The 22,573-nt window shown below is 39.9% G+C and overlaps 2 protein-coding genes and 1 non-coding gene across 4 annotated transcripts; 2 read left to right on the forward strand and 1 right to left on the reverse strand.

Moving 5' to 3' along the window:
• The first annotated feature begins 12,414 nt into the window (after positions 1-12,414).
• Positions 12,415-13,908, forward strand: crhb (corticotropin releasing hormone b). Its single transcript, XM_061064292.1, has 2 exons — positions 12,415-12,645; positions 12,962-13,908. Exon 2 carries the CDS (start codon positions 12,982-12,984, stop codon positions 13,486-13,488), a length of 507 nt encoding a protein of 168 aa, XP_060920275.1. The 5' UTR covers positions 12,415-12,645; positions 12,962-12,981; the 3' UTR covers positions 13,489-13,908.
• Positions 13,909-15,083: 1,175 nt separating this feature from the next.
• trim55b (tripartite motif containing 55b) lies at positions 15,084-20,193 on the reverse strand. Of its 2 annotated transcripts, none has more exons than XM_061064694.1 (8): positions 19,891-20,193; positions 19,185-19,354; positions 18,485-18,662; positions 17,679-17,774; positions 16,703-16,936; positions 16,556-16,578; positions 16,000-16,124; positions 15,084-15,918 (listed from the first exon to the last, which is right to left on the reverse strand). In XM_061064694.1, exons 1-8 carry the CDS (start codon positions 20,017-20,019, stop codon positions 15,746-15,748), a joined length of 1,128 nt encoding a protein of 375 aa, XP_060920677.1. In that variant the 5' UTR covers positions 20,020-20,193; the 3' UTR covers positions 15,084-15,745. The 2 variants fall into 2 exon arrangements, with proteins under 2 accessions (XP_060920677.1, XP_060920676.1); XM_061064693.1 differs by having other exon boundaries at positions 18,485-18,665; positions 19,891-20,192.
• Positions 20,194-21,686: 1,493 nt separating this feature from the next.
• On the forward strand, positions 21,687-21,772 carry trnay-gua (transfer RNA tyrosine (anticodon GUA)). Its single transcript is given in 2 exon segments — positions 21,687-21,723; positions 21,737-21,772. It is a non-coding gene; the product is annotated as a tRNA-Tyr (tRNA).
• The last annotated feature ends 801 nt before the right edge of the window (positions 21,773-22,573 follow it).

Below are 22,573 nucleotides of genomic sequence, written 5' to 3' on the forward strand. Positions count from 1 at the left end.
AAACCTCCAGGAGAACCAGACTCACTAGTGGACAGCCAACTTCTGGGACCTGGTGGAATGAGAAATCTAAGCTAACAAATGTACCCTGGTATGGTATTTGCTATGAATATCTCTGTAAATGGACAAACCATCCATCCCTTCCTAACCTCTTTTTATATATACGTCTGCAGCAGGTGACCTAGGTGATTTCACTCTTTTGTATAATATGCTCTACGCAGAGCATTGCATCCTGAATAGGCAGAGATTCCAAGAACCCACTGGGGAATACTGCGCTATTCAACATGAGCAACCCTTCCTGTATCAGTCAATGTTGTTTAATGAGTCAGAGGTGCAGTGCTCATTAGCAAAAGGGCAGAAGTCACCTTGCTCCTCTCATCCGCATGGCTACTGACACTTGCACTAACAAAGTGACAGTGTGTCGCTGGCATGCTAACTATCCTGTTTGACCATATTCATCTCAGCACTCAGTTTCAGCGATGTAAATATATAGTCCTCCTGCACTCATGACTTCGCCTCTCAAAGTGACTCCTGTCAGCGAGTTTGCTTTGTTCTCCAAAAAGTTGACAGATCAATGCCGTGATTAAATGTTGGTCACGCATCCTGCACCCCTTTGGCCTGACGTGATGCAACAGTCGCTAATTGCAAGCTACATTCACCCAAGTGTCCTCTTCTCGTAGCATGACAGACGCCGAACAGCATCAGGATCCCAAGGGAAGTTCCTGAGCTATAAATAATATGGATCACATACATCTATGCAGGGACCCTCGAGCACCGGTATGCTTGCTTTGATATGGAAATGAAATCCCCCACATGCCCTGGAGTTTGAGTAAGTGAAACAATTTAGAAGAATTTCTCAAGGCGTCTCGGGCTGAGATACTCAAACACCAGTAGTTCCTAAAATAACATTTGATTTCAGAGCATCATTTGTGTTAAACTGTGTGAAATTGCAGGAGCAATTATTCTTAAAGTTGACTGTATTTCCAGATCAATAAGTTATGATTTTCCCACAAAGGTAGAGAGTAATTTGACTGTGAACTTCCAGTTCCCCCCCTTAATTGCATTTAAAAGCCAATTAAGGTTTTTTTTTGCAAGTGTTGTACAAAACACCCTTTGAAAAATGGAATTCATGCATTACAATTGCATGTTGAGTGAGTCACATGTTGATTGCCTATTAGCAGAAGACGCCCTCTTTAAACGATTAGCACACATGTGACAAAAGCATGAGGCACCAACCAGAAATCACAACAGCGGGTGCTAGACGAAGACAAAGTGCATCTGCAGAGAGGAGTCACAAATGGACCCTTCAAAGTGTAGCACTTAAGTGCCTCCAATGTACAGCCTCAAATGTGGCCACTCAATTGAGCCAGCACCTCTGTCGCCCATTTTCTAGAAAACTTGACCTTCAGCTCATTCAAAGCTCAAATGTATGGCAGGGCTGCCTTTTGAGAAACCAATTTTATCCAAACCCTGAGCGCAAAGTGGCAGAACTTTATGTACATGGCATTAAAGCTGCACCCCTGAGAAATAAAAAGATCTGATAGTCAAAGAACCTTTAAGTGACGTTTTGGACCTGTGCGTGCAAAGCGGGTTTCCACCACCTTCATCCTTCAAAGCGGATGTTTTTCTATTGAATAAATATCGGACTGTGACAGCATCGGGAGAGGGATTGAATCTGTTTTCAAAGGAAAGCGTGACGCTGGCGTTTCTCCTATTTTGATCACATTTTCGAGGGGCTCCCAGGTAAGATGAGAGGTAGAGCTTTTGAAATGTGGGACTCGCGGAGATGAGAAGAAAGATGATCAACATTGCTAAGGTCTTAAAATGGGTGTTTCAATTAAATGGAGTTCTAAAATGAGAATACAACACACATTATCACCGTCTTTCCAAAAACAAGCACCTCAAAGTGAAAGTAAACACCACCAGCGCTGTGCTTCATCTCAGGTTTATTCTGAGCTTTTTAAAGACTTTCTTAAGTGGAGATTTATATTTCATTTAGACTCCACTCATTTTCTCATTGCCTGCAAACATGGTGTCAATGATGATGAGCGCCAGCCGCAAGGCCTCATCTCCATATGTACGCCCAAATAAAACATGATGATTCAGTGTCAAGATGATGACGGATTCCGAATGCGTAGTGTGATTCTTTACATGTCGCTACGGGCGGAGAGGAGGGATGTAACAAAGCAGCATCTCCACTGTAATTGTGTGAATGGCTGCAGGCTATCTACAACCTACTTGTGGTTAGTTAGGCTCCTGTTTCTTCTGCTTTGTTTGAAAGTCATTGCCAACCCAAGTTAAAGTAAACTATGTCCACCCTGCGGCTCAGTGTTATATCACAACTCAATGAGGCAGATGGCTGCAAATTCTCAGCTCAGCGTCTCTGTGCTGGAGGTAAATACATGTAAAGTATGCATTGTTGCGGTCATGATATGAACACATACTCATGCATATGTCCATGTGTAGAGGGATACAAAGCAAAAGAGCAACGGCCTCCAGTTCGGTGCAGGACAAAAGGTTGGTGTTGAGCCATTATCTAAATCCCTCATCTAATTAATGTTTACATAACTGTAGCTAATGTAATGCATGTTCACCCATGTCGAGAGGGGTCAAGGAGCTTGGGGAAGCCCACCTGAGTTGACAATCGCCTGCGTGGGAGTTGTGTGCACAGCCCAGTGAACTGGACACATCAGGAGGGATTGAGATGAGAGAAAAAAACAATCTAATTACAAAACGCAGCTTGCAAACAGTGGACACAGGGCAGAGCACTAACCAGACTGAAAGCTCCTGGAAAACTTGTTCCTTGTAACCTCTTTAATTAAATACTTTCTCTGCACACAGCGATAAGCATGTGAAACTACAATGATTTACGTTATCTTAGCCTGAGATTGAATTAATTTCTTTTTCAGTATTCAGACCAAACTAAAGCTATTGTCAAATTGTGTCTAGATTGTTCTATCTCAACAAAGAAGGGCAACACATACCTCTACTTGTAACTGTGTTTTATTATTTAGATTTATTTTTGGGCTCTTCAGTGACTTTATTGTAGATACAGGACAATGGATAGAGTCGGAAATTAGGGAGACAGAGAGTGGGGAGTGACATGCAGGAAAGGAGCTGCAAGTCGGATTCAAACCCGGGCCACCCGCTTCGAGGACTAAAGCCTCTGTACCCCGATTATTTCGATTTTTTAATGTACGTAAGAAAACAAAATAACACCCTTTTTTTTAATCTGCAAAGAAAGAATGATTTCCTCAAAAATAATGAAGGTATATAACTCAGTGGTGTGTTATAGGTTGTTACAAAAATATTAATTGGGGCTTTAATTTGAGATCTAAGGAGGCCCTAATAACTTTATTTCAGTCAGGAGAGACTTGGCTATGAGCGAAAAATGATTTACTTTGCAAGTTTGGAAAAAGAGAAAATGTGCAATGTCTTTGGCGATTAGACTCCATCGTGATGTCTCCATGTACTTGGAGGGACAATGAGGCCGACAGCAGGATATGGTACTCCCCTGATGGAGTCTATAGGATGTGATGAGGAGTGGACTCCCCTACCTAACTTGTAGCAGGGGGTATGTTGATCTCGATGAAGGAGTAGTTGCATACAAAAAAACCTGACCCCTGAGTGCAAATTCATGTAAACATTTCCCGTTTTGGGCAAACAAACAATTTTGCTTTGCTGTTCCAGCATGCAGCATGAGTTGGATGAGATAAGAGGAAGTGACCTCGTGAACCGCATGCTTTTGATAAGTGGGTTGAACTCTGATCGGGTGATAGATTTTAGCGGAGTTCAGGTGAGATTATGGAAAAAAAAAGGGAAATTAATAAATAAATACAAAAAAAATGAAAAAAATGATTTAAGAAAAAAATTATAATTTATGGAGGTTCACTGAGGTCACTCCCCTCGCAAAGAAAAAATTAGAGGGCTAAATCAAACTCAATTAATTAACCTGGGTTACAACAGGGTTGCAGCAATCAAACTGAAACGACAAACTGACAGCGAAAGAGAGGAGAACGGATTTTCAAATATGACAGCAGCAAGATGATTGGTGAATAGAGGTCCTGGCCCAATCTGTGGTTGAGGACTTAAAGATGAAACGCCCCTAATCAGCTGATCACTTGAGCAGGAAAACAGAGGGACGGGAAGAGAGGTGGTGACAATGAATAAGTGATGACTAATGAATGAATGTATGAATGAGTATGAAACGGGATTCCTGCTTGAACTCTGGCTGAGCTTCATTTGCATAGCACTTTTAAAAACAGGGGTTTAATAAGTGCTTTGATCTACATGCAGAAGCATACAGAAGAACCAAGCATTAGAACCCAAACAAAAACAAAACACAAAACAACATGAAATGAATCAACAAAACCCCAACAGTAACCCATACAAAAACCCAACCAACACAAATTAACCCACATTTCATGAGATCCCCGAAGCCGAATCTCAAATCCAAGTCCGAGTCCAGTCCCTATTAACTGAGTCTGAGTCCTTAAGGTTAAGTCTGAACTGTTTTAAGACAAGAAAACTTTTGTTTTAGTGTTTCTTCCCAAGATTTTGAACTTTCATGGCTAAAGAGATTCTGACTGACACTAGATATCAAGAAAAAATAACTGAATTGTAAAGATACTGTTAAAGAAGATAATGTAAACCTTATAAAGAGGAGATATAGCAGCTGGCGGCAGGATGTGTTAAGTGGCTAAGACTACATGCAGAGGTCAGTGTAAGCCGGAAAACTGAGGTTTTTTCATGCCAAGAAAGGCAGAAGGGTTATGTTCAGAGATGGACATAGACCTTACAGTAGGCAGCGGAGTTGAAATGCAGGGCTGCAGAGGCCTCAGTCTTGACACCGGTTGCTCCGTATGAGACGAAACAAGAACAAAACTACAGCTAGTAGGATCAATAGATTACCAGCAGGAAGCCCTAAAGGTTGGCCAAAGAAGTCAAAGCAGACTTGATGGGAAAAATGAGGAAGAAGAAAGAAAGACAGAAGGTGCATTGTGGGCAAACTGTGATGTGCTGCCTTCAGACCCCTCTCACCATTTGGGTTCAGACACAGCTGTGCTTAAAGCCTTTCAAAAGGTCAAAATGTTTGGCAGCGGCAACTGTGAGCATATAAACGCTGACTCTTTTTTCTTTTTTTTTTTACCAGCCATTGTAAATGAAACTTTGGAAAACTGAGTTTTTTGCTTAAACAATAAATAAATAATAAATAAAAAAAAATCTTTGTGAATGACTGTCATAAAGCTTGAATGCATCATGTAACATGATAAGTATCATAACTGTCATTTTAAAACCCCGTATCTCTTAAGTGTCAAAGTTCAGTCATCTTCTGCTACAGTCAGCATGACGCTCCAATGATACATACCTATAGCATAGCTGATACAATCCTTGGCCGAATATTCTTCACAGATGTACTACATGATTATCAGTGGTTATGTCAGGATACATGTAACAGAAAACATTAGTTCGCAAAAATTAAAAAAAAAAGTTTGCCACTATGTGCTTTGTCAAGTAAAGACAATTGTATAGCGCTAGTCTTCTGACTACTCAAAGCGCTTTTACACCACAGGTCACTACCACCCATTCACACACTGATGGTAGAGGCTGCTTTTTAGAGTGACCATCAGAAGTAACTAATCCCATTCATACACATTCATACACCACCGACGAAGCAGCGGGAGTGTATTGGAGTCAAGTGTCTTTCCCAAGGACGCATCGGACACGTGGCTCCAGGCGCTGCGGACTGAACCCCCGAGCTTCTGGTTGAGAAACGACTGACTTGAGCCACAGTCATCCCCCAAATATGTAAAAAGAAAAAAAGAAGTGATAAAAAAAAAAAGAGACATTAATGTTGATTAAGAGAGCTCTTAAAAGGGACATTTTCAGCCGCTAATGTCCCGATGTAAGTGGTCAGATATGAAGTAATGGTGTTTTGGTACAAGAAAAGATACTTTATCAACATTAAGAATAAGTGTTTTGGTTGTGTTTTGTTGCAGGTTATTGCGAGACCTGTAATTTGAAGTTATTTCTGGAACTTGTGTTTGTGGGCACATTTTGATACCTCTGGAATTTGTTTTTCCCAAAATGTCGAACTCGTCCATAAACAGATGGTTATTAAACCACAAATGATTGTTATTATGTCTCATGTTGGAGTGGTTTATGCTGGTGAGTGACTGTTGGAATCTGGTACATTGCATGCCTATCAGTATAAGAATTTAAATTCCTGTATTTGTTTGCCTCCTGTTAAGATGACTGACCTCTTACAGCGCTGATGTCTGCGTCCTTTCCTCAAGTATTTTAACTGGTTTCTACAATAACAACTCAGGGACATCACACCACATTATCTCATCATCATTGAATAAAGTGTACTCAAAAACAGTGAGGTTCCTGGCACAGCATCTGTGTCTTACTATTGCCCCAGAAAATGATGTCACTCTTTTTCATCCTGGGGCTTCTGCGAGACAAGACCGGCTCCAACTACTTTCAATGAGTCCTTACTGTAGCCCACTAATGTTATTTTTATATCTCTAATCATAAACATCCAAACTGTGTAATCACCTCTGTGTCTCTGGGGTGTTGTTGAAGTGCTCCTGACACAGGAGGGCTGCAGATTATTGTGTGTATCTCTGAGGATTGATTCATTACATTAGTTATATTTGACTAGATCAGTTGATTGAAGGAAGCTTTTAAATTACAGCCACTCAGTTGAATTAATCACAGGGATCAAAGTTCAGTCCTGCCATGATTATGTGCCACAGTTCCATTAAAATCATGTTGAGTAACGAAAATAACAGAATTTGTATATTTTTTTATGCCTAATTTATTCTTTCTCGTTGAATATTTTCTTTTTCTTTTATTGGGTATTTTTGGAGTGCTGCTGTCTGGTGAAATTGTCTGTTTTTTTTATTTATTTTGATTTGATTTTGTTCCTGTGCCTCTTTGTGTTCAGTGCCTGTTTGCTCCTCGCTGATGATCAGAGACAAAGTTGGAACATACACACCTACTCAAACAATTAGAGAAGAGGAATACTTTTCTAACTTCCTGTAGGAAACCCCTCAGACATTTTCTGATCTTAACCAGTAAAACGGAGTGAAAAAGACAAAGAATGAGTCATTCGGTTTACTCGGTGGTAAAAAAAAAAAAAGCATGAATGTGGGGGTCAGTCGTGTACAACAAGCTTCCACTGAATCGACGTCTAATCAATTTATGAAGCAGTATGAACAAAATCAAGGCTAAATATGTGTGGGCAGGTCCGTTTTCTTTCAGTGAAAGAGCTCTAAAGGTATTTCTTGACCTCCTTTTGCTGCCTCTTCACAACATATGTCACATAAGTGCTGGATTTATGTTTTTCCTGCTTTTTCAAATGCACTTTCTGAAAAACAACAATGTATATGATCCTGCACAAACACAGCTGACTTCACTGGATCTTTACTGGCCTGCATCCTGTCTAATGGGCTCCTCTATGTGTGCTATGGAGCAGATGCTGTGCGATCAGCTGAGAGGTTTCGTGCACATGGATTTAAGAAGAAGGAGACCCATACTGCCGGGGAAGGGTTTTCTTAGAGACTGTCAGCTTTCAGTCAGCTGGTTTAAATGTATCACTCATGAGGAGAATGATCTCCTGATATAACCAAACTCAATTGGTCACTTCTTTTTTTTGTCTTTTATTAGAATCCAGTCTTGGCTATCCTCATGCTGAGCTGTAACAGTATGATGGCTTTTGTTTGAAAAAAGCTCCTGCAGATATGCTTGGTTCAAAATGGGAAGAAACAACCTTGCTTTTCCACCTACACTGATTTTTTTTCTCTCTCATTAGTACTCCCCTTGACAATGAATACGTCGCACATCTTTCACAGCTGACTGTGCGGCCCTCCAAACTAAGCACACTTAGGGAAGACTTTTACAGCTTTATATTTACTTAAGGAAAATGGTTATATAATATAAGGCAGAACAACTCATTCAATCTGAATATTGGCTACTTTGCTTGGTCCAGTGAACTTGTTTGTTCTTGTGTGAAGATATCGCAGTGGGCACTGTAAGAGAGACTAAAGTGACAGACATCTGCAGAGACGGGAAGAGACCCGTTCTTGCATGATATGAAAATAGCTGCTTTGAAAGAAAAAGAGAGATTCTTAAGGTCATTGATGCTCAGAGACAAGCTGAGACTGAAATAAAGAAAACATTTGACGTGTTTCCTTTCTCTGGCTGACTTTTGACCTGTTTGTCCATATAATAACAGTCAGTGTCGGTGTGTTTGATGTTTGTCCGTCATTCTGAACTAAGGCCCCGAGTTCATTTGTTCTTCTGTCAGACTCAATAGTGTACATAAAACTGACAGGTGGTATTATGAGAACAGCACTTGATTAAAACGAGTCAAAACTTAGCTATGAGAAGACGGTGTGAACATTTTATGCTCAAATTGAGGCGCACCAAAAGAGTGAATTTTGGTTATCATAGAGTGTGTTATCATAGAGAATAGGAAACTGGGTTACAATTTTGGAAGAATGGCTCTGCCCCAGATTTCTCCTGAGATGGCTATTCCTGTCACATTATGGAGCAGTCAGAGTCCAAGAGTGGACGTCTGCTGCCATGCATTGGAATAACACTTGAAGTCAACCATATGTCACGTATCTCTGACATAAAACAGTATTTAATTCAACAAAAACATGCGCTGGAGCAGAACATCTGGAGCCTAAGCTAACACAATATACATCTAATTATGGACATAAAACTGTAATAAAAAACGCACATGTAGGAAGGGAAAGTAGGTTTCATTTTAATGACAGCTGAGAACACAACATTGCAACTAAATTGGGAGGAGTACATTCTGCATCGTGGCAAGTACTGGGAAATTCATTTTCTAGTAGTTTAGTAGTAAGGTCTTTTAAAAGCTGTTTTAAATTAAGAACACCTCATTCTATGCACTGTTTTCTCATTGTTTAAACCCAGGCGTGGAAAAGCGATGAGACCTTTCAGGAAACATTTCTAGTCCTTTCCTTTCCTCTATCCACACCAAGACTTAAAATAAAACTCTCTCCCTGAACAGATCTTCTGTGGTATCTCCTTTTTTCTAAGGTTTATTTAAAGATGAGACAGTGGATTGAGCCAGAAATTGGGAAGAGAGGGAGTGGGGAACAACAAGTGGGAAAAGAGCCATGTCGAACTCGAACCCGGGCTGCCCGTCCCAAGGACTTCATCCTCTGAACACGGAGCGCATGCACTAGCCACTTGGCAATTGGTTTCTCCTTTGAGAACATTGTAAATGGTAGAATACTTCTTCAAAGATAGTGTACGCAATAACCTGTATTTTCCTATAAATAAAACCAAAAGTAAACTGATCTTTTTTTAATAACTACTTTGTCTTTCCAGAGCCTGATATTTATTTTTCCATTGTCCAAAAACTTGCACTTAATGATATTTTCTTCTGTAGAGGCAGACTAACATATAGCTGTATTTCAAATGTGCACAGTTCAGGCACAGAAAGTGTGTCTTATATAACTTGTTGATAAACCTTTGCTAAAAAGGGCAGCTGCTCTGGGAATTTATCGAGGCTTTTTAAAAGAACAAAACTATATATTTGTGACCTTTTTAAAAACAAAAAAAAAACAAAAAACAGCCTCATGGGATGTGTGTCATAGAAAGTGTCGACGTCAGAGAGCAATCAAGGATGGGATTGGACATTGCTAGTTTGGGTGCTTTAACAGGGTTTGTTATAAAAATTAATTGAAAAAGGGGGAATTTTACTATGTGCATAACACCAAAGTATCTACTATCCATTTTAAAAATATGTTTTTAAATGTAAGTTATAAAGATATTTAGTCTTTAAATTTCTCAGTTTGAACTGAACATTCTGGTCACTTTCTTAAATAAATATAAAGGAGGCTCTGTCCGTTGAATAGATTAAATATTGTCCTTACAGATGTTATTTTCCTCCCAGGATCCCAGTATGAGGAGATTGGCATCCACTATGTGATCAAGCATTAGGAAAGCCTCTGGTTTAACACCTTCAGAGCTGCACATGTTAGATTCAAATAGACAGAGCAGCCCTGGGGGAATTCTCTGCATTACGGACAGCTTTGCTACACACGTTCTCATGCAGGCTGCTTACACACCGATACATTGCATGCAAACCATAGAAGAAGCACTGGAAAGCCAGCTGGCTCACATTTAATTTTTAAAAAGGGGAGCACTTCGAAAGCTTCAGAAGATTGTTTTATTCTATCGTTTGTAAATTTCTCACATGTTAAACTGTCATCGAGAAAAATCCAATCGAGCTTCTTTTTGAAGAGCTACACTGAAGAAATGAAGCCAGCAGCTTCATTTCTGCATAACTCCATCCGTTGACCTGGCACTGCCATTGCTTAACATATTCATACATTTACATTTGATCTTTCTAGTGGGCTGTTTGGATGGATGCTTAGTGTAGTTTTGTGTTAATCTGTAGAATAAGAAATGTAATTTCTGTAAAATGTTCTGGGTTTTTTTTTCTCTAAAGATTAAAGGCCAAGCTCTCACTTCTATGAGACAAGTGTTCTTATAACAGGTTATATTGCTGGGCTATAAAAGCAGAAGGACACCTGAGCTACAGCACTGTGAGGTCAGGTGGTCTGAGAGTAGTTTAGTCCCTACCTGTTAACACTGACTTAAACAGCAAGAGTGATCTTTTTAATTCAAATTAGTTTGTCAAAGACACTTGGCACCCCGGAAGAATTTGGAAAAACATGGCTCAATCCAGTGGGAAAAGCTGTCTAATTATTTCGAGAGGGACATTTTGGTGAGAAGCACTTAGGCTATCCCTCCTTGTAGCTGATCAAAATTTGAAAAGCAAATGATCAATTAAAAGAAGCAACTACTGAAGAGTTCTGAAGTGAAGCAGTTGCCACAGATTTGTATTCCATTAAACCCAGATTTTTATATTTTTATTTTATATTTTACCTGCAGAAAGAGGTCACTGGTGACGGTCATTATGGGTGGAAAGATCCCAAATTCCCCATGGAGCGCCATTAAATTTGATCTAATCTGATCTAATCATCTGACTCTAATTGAGGATACAAAGGGACAGCGTTTTAAGCCTGAGTCTCTTCCGGTGTGGCGTCACAGCAGAGGATTTCTCCTCAGGAAGAGTGATCTGAAAATGAGGTGACATGAGTTGACCACGAGCAGCAGCCACTTTTTCATCTGGCGATGTTTTCTATTCATGGCAGCTAACATGTGTCCCTCATGATGGGACCTGACACCTTCCCCTGGAGCCACATGGAGCATGAGGCGCGACTAAGTGGACATGCTATTACACTCTGACCCCTACTCTCTAAAATGTCCAAGAATGGTGTGTTGAATTTGGAAGAATCTTTGAGTTCAAAGATATTTTGAAGAAAAATACACCTTTCTTACATTTGGTAAATCAAATATTCCCCTTTGTTTCTCTTAAATCAGCTGCTATTTGGCTTGAGAGCACAGTATTTGAAAGTCACTTTGACCTCTGCTTTGACTGCATCTCCGGAGTATCTCCGTGTGCTGCTTTTCTTGGTGAAATGGATTTACTATTAAGGATGATGGAAAGAGATTTGCCACACTGTGAAACAAAACAAATCCACAAATGTGTGGTTTATGCTTGGGTGGAAAAGTGCCAACTAGTGCTCATCATTTATTTAACATATTCTACTCTCTTAGAATCCACAGATATTAGCTTTTACTCGTTACTATTGTTGCACAATCACATTAGTAAAGTGAGAGTTCTACTTTTGTTTTCAAACAGTTTGAGATTCTTGTCTAATACTCGATTTAACCCCCCTCTTGAATGGATCGTTTGTAGGCCCCAAGAGTGAGGTGGCAGAAGTGGTGATGTAAATGTGCAGCAGCAAATGAATCACCGGTTGACAATGCAAACTCACACAGCCTGAGTTTTTTTTTTTGCAGATTCACATTCACTAAAAACAACACAAGTCAACTGTTTTGTGATCACTCATGTGGTGCTATTTGCAGGAACAAACAAAGACAGTCCTGCAGATTGCACCAAAATAAACCTGTTGAACCTGCAACAATTGGACACATTTTCAGTAAATTTAGTGTCTTAATTATTGCACATTTTTAACAATGGCACTGTAACAAACTGAGGAGTTGAATATTTAAAAGGGAATGCTTTCATGCAACCTATTAAATGTAATTCTTTGCAAATTGTCTTTCTTAAAACGAGCTCAAACTGAGAAGGAAGAGAAAAAGCACAATTTCAACCTCTCATTTAAAAGTATTCCCTCAGTCTAGAGTCTAACCTCCGCAATTATTTTGAACTACTTAACTAATTTAAGTGAAAATGCCAGCAGGTGTGGCACCCATTTGGGTTATTCTGAAAGCGCCGAGGTAGACGCTCGTGCACGCGCGCGCACACTCATATATGACTCATCTCGTCTAAACTAAAGCACTTTGTCAGAGGCGTCCATTCACGTTACACCCATGCAAGAACGCGCAGACTCAATCTCATCTTGGAGCGCGACACTTATAGTGAGGTTGGCTATATAAGTCCATTCAGCATCTACTCTTAAAGTAACTATATACTTGTTTCCTCAAAGAAGTGAAGGAGGGCGGCATCTCGCCAACTAATACCTGGCAACCTACACGGCTGTGCTGGACCTCCTGTAGAGATAGAAGGTATGACAAGCTTTTGTTTCATTTAATCCGTGTTTTAGTTTATGCGTTTCCTTTCTTTGGCAGGTTACACAACCTCATTTGTTGGTGCAGTTTAACTCTAAATAAAAACAATGAAACAATGTGTTTATTTACAGGTTGAGTTGAGCTTATTTTCGTTAATCATAACTTGCTTAACAGTATTGGAAACAAGCAGAGATGGCAGGGAATAATAATCTAACTCTGTTTCCGTGCGTAAAGTCCCATTTACGCAGCCTGTTTCAAGATAGAATTGAGATTTGTAGCATGAAAATAATTTTTTATTGTATTTTCTTCTCAGATTCCTGTTGATATCCTGACATGAAGCTCAATTTACTTGGTACCACCGTAATTCTGCTTGTTGCCTTCTTACCCCGCTACGAATGTCGGGCTATTGAGAGCCCTGGCGGTGCCCTGCGCGTCCCAGCACCTCAAACCCAAAACTCCCAGCAGCAGCAGTCTGGTCCCATCCTGGAGCGACTCGGAGAGGAGTATTTCATCCGACTGGGTAACGGGGACTCTAACTCTTTCCCATCCTCGCCCATGTATCCCGGAGGATCCCCTTCCATCTACAACAGAGCGTTGCAACTCCAGCAGCTGACGCGGCGTCTTTTACAAGGGAAAGTTGGGAACATCAGGGCGCTCATAAGCGGCTTCGGAGACCGCGTTGACGACTCGATGGAGAGGGGAAGGAGGTCCGAGGATCCGCCAATATCCCTGGATCTGACCTTCCACCTGCTCCGGGAGATGATGGAGATGTCCAAGGCGGAACAGCTGGCCCAACAAGCGCAAAATAACAGAAGAATGATGGAGCTCTTCGGGAAATGAATTTTCACTCCGCCAAAGATTTCACTTTATTTTCTGTTCTTCTCCTTTTTTTTCTATTTTCATATTTAACCGTCAGCACAAAACATGCTCTGTACAATATAGTGCTGCTTTATCACTCTATTATTTATAGCTTTAACCTCAAACAATGGAGCGTAAACGGGCTTGACTTATAAAGATCCGATTGTACCTTGCCATTTTAATGTTGGTGTCAAATCTGTAGAATTGCACCGTTCTTCATATTTGAGATGAAATACTTTTCATTAAGACATGGAACACTGCATTGACCAAATGGGCATTTGTTTTAGATTATGACTCACTGTATTTATGATATTTATGTTTGTTAATAAACTTATGTGCAACCAGTCATTTTCTGTTGTGCAAGAGAACGTCTGATATTTATATTTTTTAATAAAAAGTTAAAAGCAATGCTTACACTTCTCTGTGGATATCCTTACATATGAGGTAATAACTCCTGTGAAACTAGGAGAAACTTCCCAGCTACTGTAATTACCAATTTGGTTAACCTCCTAGCACATATATTTGTAATCTATGTGTCAATATGTAATCTAAGTCTGGAAAACATATAGGTTTACTGGTTTGAGGTAAAAATACAGTTTAACAGTTTAAAGGGAGCACAAATGGCAACTGCATTTTGAGTCTTGCCTACACAGATATTGATTGATAGAGAAAATGTTTCTTACTGAATATAAAAATCTTATATGGTGTAACCATGGCATTGCTCTGGAGCCAAGTCGTGGGTTAGCACCGTGCCTCTTCCCTAACACACACAAAAGGAGATGGAAGAACAATAATTTACCTAAGACGTTCATGCTGTAAGAGCACCTCAGGTGCAGAACATTTAAACAGCATCCTTTCTGATAAACCCTTAATCCTCAAGAAGCTATTCTCGTTTTGACAGCATGAAGCCACCTCACACAGCTGATAGATGCTCCACTGATAGCTGATGAGTATGGAAGATGCTCTGTGTGTGTGTGTGTGTGTGTGTGTGTGTGTGTGTGTGTACACATGCTGAGTTGATCCTTGACCCTCAGTGTCAGAGTAAACTAAACAAGAGCTGTGGATGTGAGTCATCCTGTTCTGTTTGGCCCACTTAGCAACTTGGGGCTTACGGCTGCTTTGAGCCCATTTGTAAAGGATTCTATTCTCCCATATATCCCAATAATTAGATGGTACTCAGTGGTGGACTACTACAATAGTGGAGTCACAGCAAGGTGAGACCATTGCAAGGCAGCTGATGGATAACTGGCAGCACTTGGCATGCTGAGGTCTGATATGTGCAGCAGGTTGTGCAACACCATGCTGTAGAAAATAATCTCCTAAATGTCCGAACAAGCCATAAAAATATCATGAATGCCTTATCTAGATGGATTTCCTTTGACACAAGTAAATGAAAAATAGTGTCAAGAAGAGAAAAAGGGAGGGATCAAAAACGAAGTCTTCATCCTTTACACATGCAGACACACTAACACCAAATCAGTTCAGTCCAAGAACCAACAACCAAAGTAGAGCGACACATGTGGCAGATCACTGAAACTACAGACTAATAACTCATTTCAGTTGCAAAAAAACATCCCTTAGATGCTCGCGCAATTCAGCTTTAATGACACATTATATATTAAACCATAACGGGACAAACGTGGTGCTTTTTCCGTAAGAGGAAAATATACCTGTGCTTCACAACAAAGAACACCACACATAATACAGGCTAATGCATGTATGAATATCTGAAATGTCACAGTCATAGTTTCGTACTCTGCTACCATTCTCATAATGTTATAGTGGTCATAATAAAGACAGGCAGGAAAACCTTGTAATGATCTCTAACGATGCAGTAAAAGCAGTGATTTGCAAAAGGTCGCCTACATAAAAAATGTATGAACATGTCTTTGTTCTGGAAATAAGGTTGAGACACTGTTGGCCGTACAATGTGCCAAAAAAATAAAAAACATTCAAACAACAAAATTGGTATGTAACCAGACAAAAAAGATCCTTCAGTATGCAGTGATGCAAGCTAACACAATCTCAATAAAGAGGCAGAAGGGAACTGAAACTTCCGTCTCTTTCTTTAGATCTACCTCAGCAAGTCAAACTTTCCCTTCGGCATAGATCTAAATCTGTCTCAGTGTTCCCCGATCGGGGGAGCAAACGTATCACAACTGACCTGAAATCAACATCTAGTCAGAGCAAAACTTATCCTGCTCCTGGTTAAGGTTGAGTCTGGGCGGGCGGCTGACAGCTAGGTCGAGGCTGCGCTCTTGGCTGTGCTTGAGGACGAGTTTGTCTGCTGGGGGACAGAAGGTTGGTCGGAGGCGGATGTAACAACACTGCCTCCCAAAACAGTCTGTGCCCCCTCTCCTTCTTCAGCGTCTGCTTCTCCATCCTCGTCCTCTTCATCCTCATCATCCTCGTCTTTGGAAAGAATGGGAAAGGGAATAAATGTCAAGATCACAACAAACTCTGAGGTTTCCACCACTTACAGCTATCCTTCACCTTGGATGAAGTCGATGCTGCGCAGGGCCTTTCCCTCTTTCTTGAAGTCACAGTTGTAGTGATCCATTTTCTCATAGCCACGCTCAACTTTGTCTAAATGTGCTATACTCGATGCTTCTGCGATCCTGGGAACGAAGGGGAAATTTGCATTTTAATGGGGGGAATAATCTCCCTCAGACAGTCAATGTCACACCTGATATACGTATAAGTATCATCCGTTTGTGATGTTCGGCACATCCCACAAGCTATTTCAGATTGCTCAGTCTAAAAATGTACATTAGCTACATTGTACTGACTTGTATTTGACAGCTCCCACAGAGCAAGTGTGACCTTGCTTCACAAGGTGTGTGTTTCAATCCGTAGGTGCAGGTGTACATGTTTTGCGAAATCATTTACGAAGAATAAAAACAAGAAAATGAAACTAAAGATGGGGCATATCCAGCAACCGCTTTAAAGGTGTAAATTCAGAAAAACCTTTTCAAATTAAAATTGAATTTTTCCATCGAAAAAGGAACCTCGAAGTTCTCTGTTTGTATGCATGAAAATATGTACTCACTTTTTGAGGAGAGGCTTTGTGTTCTGAAAAGGACAGAGAAAGAGCAAATTTTGATTGACCTTGTACATAAAATGTTTTTGGTTGGAACCTTTGTTAATAGTGAGCTTGTGCTAGAATCTCGCGATTCAGTTTGTTATTGACTCTGACCTCGAGGAATAGCGCCATTTCTGGCTCCTCCATAGTCTGGATCCCCTTCTCCACGACCTTACAGCTCTCCTCCAGGTGGTCTCCATACTTCCTGGTCAGGCCCCGGATATAGTTCAACTTCTCTTCCTGTTCGGCCGTCACCTTCTGACTCATCTGCCTCTTCTTCTCCTCCAGGACAGAGTACAGCTGGTCGAACTTCTCGCACACAAGAGTCTTCTGCCTCCGACCGTTCTCCTATACGTGAATGAATAAGCAGCAGAGGCGCATTCAAACACACAGCAATAGATTATGCATTCTGAAAGTCCTGTCTTATTCATCTTTTATCACCGTCCTAGGTGTGGTACTCCAGGATGAACAGAGTATAGAATATTCAAAAGCAAAGATCTGTCCAAAGAAAATTACGAGATAGTTGTTTCTTTCTGTGTAAGGTCAGGTAAATACTGTAAACTACAAATGTTCTTGTTCGCTTGTGAGCCGCTCTTCCGGTGGCACCATATGTGTAGGAAGGGCAAGGAAGCTCATCTGCATGTCTGTCCTGTGTGACAACACTGAGGGTGACACCGCGGGACCTGGAGCCACTCCAGCTTCCTCTCTACTGTCCGACTGTGGAACGGGATCCACAGGAAAACTCAGTTCTCCCTCTATCTGTTAAAATGCTTGGTTTTTTAATGTAATTAAGAGGCAGAATGGAGAGTCCTGCCAAGTGCATGTAGAAGAAGATCACACTCTTAGAATGTGTAAAGAGAGAGAAAGGTAGTCACAGGCATCCAAACATTACTGTTCCTCTCTCCATTTCTGTGTTTACAATAGATCTCACAGCTGGGTGAAATCAATACATGTGGCCGCTACAAGGACATATTACAATTATCATGTTATCATTACGTATATGCAGGTGAGTGCAGGTGCATTTTTTGTGCACAGAGCAGGGCTTGCTGTGTGAGTAAGCCGCCAGTCGCTGTAGCCCTAGGACACTGACCTCTATAGCACGACAGGCTTCCTCCAGCTGACTGATGATGCCCTGCATCCTGTCGTTGTTACCAACCATCATGGCAATCCCGTCACTCAGCTCCGTCTGGGGGACAAGGACACGGCTGGGTAAATACCTGAGACCAACTATGATTTCAATCCGGGAAACAAAGTTATGATGCATGTAAACGTAGAGAACATCAGCCATAATGTAAACAATTTTCACTCAGGTATTGGTTTTGTTAGAAGTTACCTTGAACGTGGACGCTTTTGGATTTTAAAATAAAGCACAAGTGGGTGACAAGTGTGACAGCATGACCTACAATAAAAACCTGGCTTAAACATATAAATATAATATTCATGTCCAATTTCCATTGCTTCAGTCAAGCTACTACTAAGTTGATGCTATCTCAATGATAGGATCAGATTGTTTATTAAACATCAGGATTCAAGATCGTATTGTTTTGCAGTCTGCCTTTATTTAAAAGGACACCTGTAGATGGACAGGAAATATTTGGAAAAGAGATTGAGAATGACGTGCCTGAAAGGGCTGATGGCTGGAGTCCAACCAAGGGCCACTTCCATGAGGAATCTCTGAGACCCTCTGCAAATGGGCGAGTCGCCCACCAACCCAGCTAAAACAGTTCCTCAACAAAATGATACTTTTATAACATATTATTATTTAAATAACATTTTTGGTACTCTGGTAATTGAGCAACCACTCCCTGCATATACACAGATGATAAAAAATTAAGATATGAATATCTATCTATCTATCTATCTATCTATGACCACCATCAGTGTTTCAGGCCTCACCTTCTTAGTCTGGTAGATGCTGGTGATTGGTGCCACCTCACAGTCTTTGTGAGCGCCAAATACCTTACACATGGAGCATGTGGGCACACCATGGGTCACACAGTAAATATTGATCTTCTCATCCTCATGAACATCACACATGGGCGTCTCTTCCTTCCTCTCAGGAGCTGGTTTGCTGCTGCTGAGGTGTAAAAGAAAACAGCAGATCTTCCGGTCAAGGCCCTGCGTTTCGGCGCATATTGATGTGACATGTAATGTCAGTTTGATAATGTCACAGGTACACATCTCACTTGTTTATTGATCATCCATCAGTCTTGGCAGGCCATGCACATAGACTGTCTGCACTTTAATCAATAAATCAACATTACACTTCAGAGGGGGCAGGTGCATATCTGTTTGATTTCGGATGATATCTAGTTTTGAAAACCTCTCTAACTAACACTGTCAATCCTCTTCCACTTGATTTGTAATCTTAAATAATGACACAGTATCTTGACCCATGATGAGGTGATGATGATGACCCATGATGAGGTGATGATGACATCATTTCATACAAGCCTTTTGACCATACATTCAACTCCTTGGATTAAGGTGATCATCTTTGCAGAGGTGACTAAAACCATAAACCTCTGACTCTGAACAGAAATCAGCAGCAGTAACTCTTCTACTACAACTAAACAGACAGTCTGATTTGTCTCACCTGCTCGACTCCTGCTTGAACATATCAATGATGTTCTCCACCAGTAGGTTCCTCTGCAGCCCGTAGACGCCATGTCTGTCCAAAACCACCTCATGCCTGCAGGATGGACATCGGAAGCGGCCCCCAGACGTCACTGAGCCTCCTCTTGTAGGCAGATATGGATTTGAGGCCTGTCAGTCGCAATTAAAAATCCAAATTTATTTTGATGTCACAGTATTTAATAGTAATAAGATAAACTTTCTTAGTTACCTGAGTTAAAGTGTTTGACCTAACAGCTATGAAATGTGTATCCATCATATTAAGATTCATTATAACAAGTAGTACCCTGTCACTAGGAAATCACATTGCTCTGCTCCTAAGTTGGGACATATCATCTTTTGACACTTGGTAAAATATTCATTAATACTCTTTGTAAACACAGCATTACATTCTTATTTATTATAAGTTGCAACACCCCATTAGCTCGTGTTCCGTCTTAAACTCCTTGGGACATATACGAATACAAACCTGAAAATAATGACATCCAAACATGTATTAGTTTGGCCTTCAGTACATCACACACGTAGGGCCTGTTTATAACGCTTCAAAGGGCCTGTGACATGGATAGTTAGCCTGTAGCTGCTTATATGTACATAACAACATTGTCCCTTCAAACTTTCCCTTTAATACTGGAAACAAAACTGCTGAATTGTGTTGAGTTTATTACCTGAAAAACATCATTGGCACATTTCCTGCAGAGGTTGTGCTGGCAGGGTAGAATAACCACAGGCTTTGTAAACATTTCCAGGCATATGGGACAAATCAGCTGTTTCTCCAAGTTGTCCATGGTATTCATTTTTGAGAGAGACGTTCAGCAATACATTCAATAAAAACAAAACAAAGGATAAAGCCACGTAAGCTGGTAAATAGTCCGTTTCTGAAAGCTATCTACGGCGAGAAAGAGCCTGTCATAAGAGTAGGCCTGCTGCTCTTGTCCTAGCGGGTGTGGGCTCCTATCTTGCTGGTGTCAGTTCTGTTTTTAGCAACTATTGCTGTCACGTCAAAGGTTGCCATTTTTACCTTGCCCATATTTGAAACTGAGCAGAGCAGTAGGCTGCTGAACAGCTGCCTGCACTCCTATGGAGGACGAGATCTGACAAAAGTATAAATAAATAAATAAATAAATAAATAAATAAATAAATAAATAAATGTATAAATAAATACTGGAATAAATAAATAAAAGAATGAATAAATAAATAATTAAATGCGTGAATAAATAAATAAAAACTGGTAAATAAAGGGGACATAAATAATTAAATGTCTTAAATGTATTTCTACATTTATTTATTTCCACATTTATTCATTTCTACATTTATTTTTTTCCATATTTATTTATTTCTACATTTATTTATTTCAATATTCACTAATTTCTACATTTATTTATTTCCATATTTATTTATTTATTTATAGTTTTGTCAGATCTCGTCCTCCATACTCTGCTAGCTGAGGAGGTGACCGTCTCTATGCATATATTGTTTTTTTTTTAAAGGGATAGTGGAGGCTTTGCATTACATCAACGAATAAGTTTGCGTACCAGAGACGTTTTAGCCTAACAAAAATGACTGAGTTTATGTGTAAAGTAATTGCTTTAGACCTAACCTGTTGTCTCTTGAGGCAAAAGACAATGTTAAATCAATGGATAATCAGCTGTTTCTACAATTTAAAGCACATAGAAGAAAACGTGTTCATAAGCAGGCCTATAACACGCATGCGTACTCTTGTTTGATTATAAACTTTTGGCATGACGTAATGAAAACTTTACATTGGCGCTAGCAGCATCAGTTCAAACTGCGGCCACTTTTTACATCTAATAGACGGTCAAAAAGTTATGGTTATATACTGGCCAACAAGAAAAATGAGGAAACTGTGTTAGTCATTAAAAAAAAAGTCTAGTTAAAGTGAATTGCGAACTGTTTTTGCAAGGTAGATGCAAGCCAGCTAGGACGAATTAGCTTCCATCTTTTGAGATTCATGTCGGAACTTTCTTATTGAAGTTACCACTAAGAGGCCAAACATCGCCATCGAAGCAATATTTATTACATATTAAGACCAGAAAATGTTCCCAATTCTTCCATTCTAGCTAATTCCTCCTCCAAACATGAGAAAATAAGCATTTTGACTAAAAATAATGCTTTCATGTGGTTAAATTCGTCATGATGACAATGTTGTGGGACAACGAAATGCATGGACAGTTTTAAATGCAACGAATTATGGACATGTAGGAAGCTAGGCGACCACGTGTCTTGACATGACGCAACAGCGTTAATGTAAAATTAATTAAAAACCTCGATGTTTGTAAGTATTAGTAACTCCTTATTTATAATTCAGGTCGTTGAACCCGGAACACATTCATCAAAGTCGAACTTCGTCCACTTTATTTCCTTTTTACTTCGTGCACATTTATGATCAAATGTCAGTTTAATGATAAAATAAAAAATCAAGTTACATCGTATTGCGTATCTCCCTTCGATAGCTCAGTTGGTAGAGCGGAGGACTGTAGTGGGTACATGGTAATCCTTAGGTCGCTGGTTCGAATCCGGCTCGAAGGAGTGCTTTTTTTTTTTTTTTTTTCAACCCAAAATGTAATTCGGGTTTTCTCATCATCTTTGTTGGTTTGTTAAATATGAATCAGAGTCAGTGAGTCATTTTTAGATGTTTTAGATAATTGTTATAGCTGAAAATTAACAACTGTCATTTTCCCTAACGCCTTATTTGTCTGCTTTTCTGTGATTTCAGGGACAACAAACTACATTTTGGAATCACAAAATCTAATCTAATCTGTTAGATTAGACAACAGATGTTACATAAGACATATTTGAATGATAAATTAATCATAAGTAACATGCGGCTATCGTCCACTATATTATACCATATAGAAACACTATGTTTTTCATGTCATTTACTAGAAAAAATGTTTTCTCTTTACTGTGGGATTTTTTACCACGTATTTATTGACCGTCTGTAAACTGTAACTACATGTTCATTAACAACAAGGAAGGACTGCTAAATGCTCACCATTAAAAGTGCTTCCTAAATTGAATTCAAATTAGGTCAATTAAGCGCATGGATGTTTTGAGTTATGTCTTTGTAATTGAAGGAAAATCATGATTTTAAAGCCATTACTGTCTGACTCTTAATATTGCAGTGCCTGTTGGTAGAAATGAGATTGAAGATCGACAAATTAAGAGCAGCATTAAGATGGCTAGATAATGAAAGGCCAATCTGAATGCCAGACAGACGCTGCTGAGAGTTTCCGGAAAGAAGACTTAAAGAGTGCAGCATGTTCCTACTCTATTCCTCTGTTTTACTTTGTGGCGGTACACAGTGTTGTGTAAAAAACAACAATAACA

Source organism: Labrus mixtus, chromosome 19, assembly GCF_963584025.1.
Source record: "Labrus mixtus chromosome 19, fLabMix1.1, whole genome shotgun sequence".
NCBI lineage: Eukaryota > Metazoa > Chordata > Actinopteri > Labriformes > Labridae > Labrus > Labrus mixtus.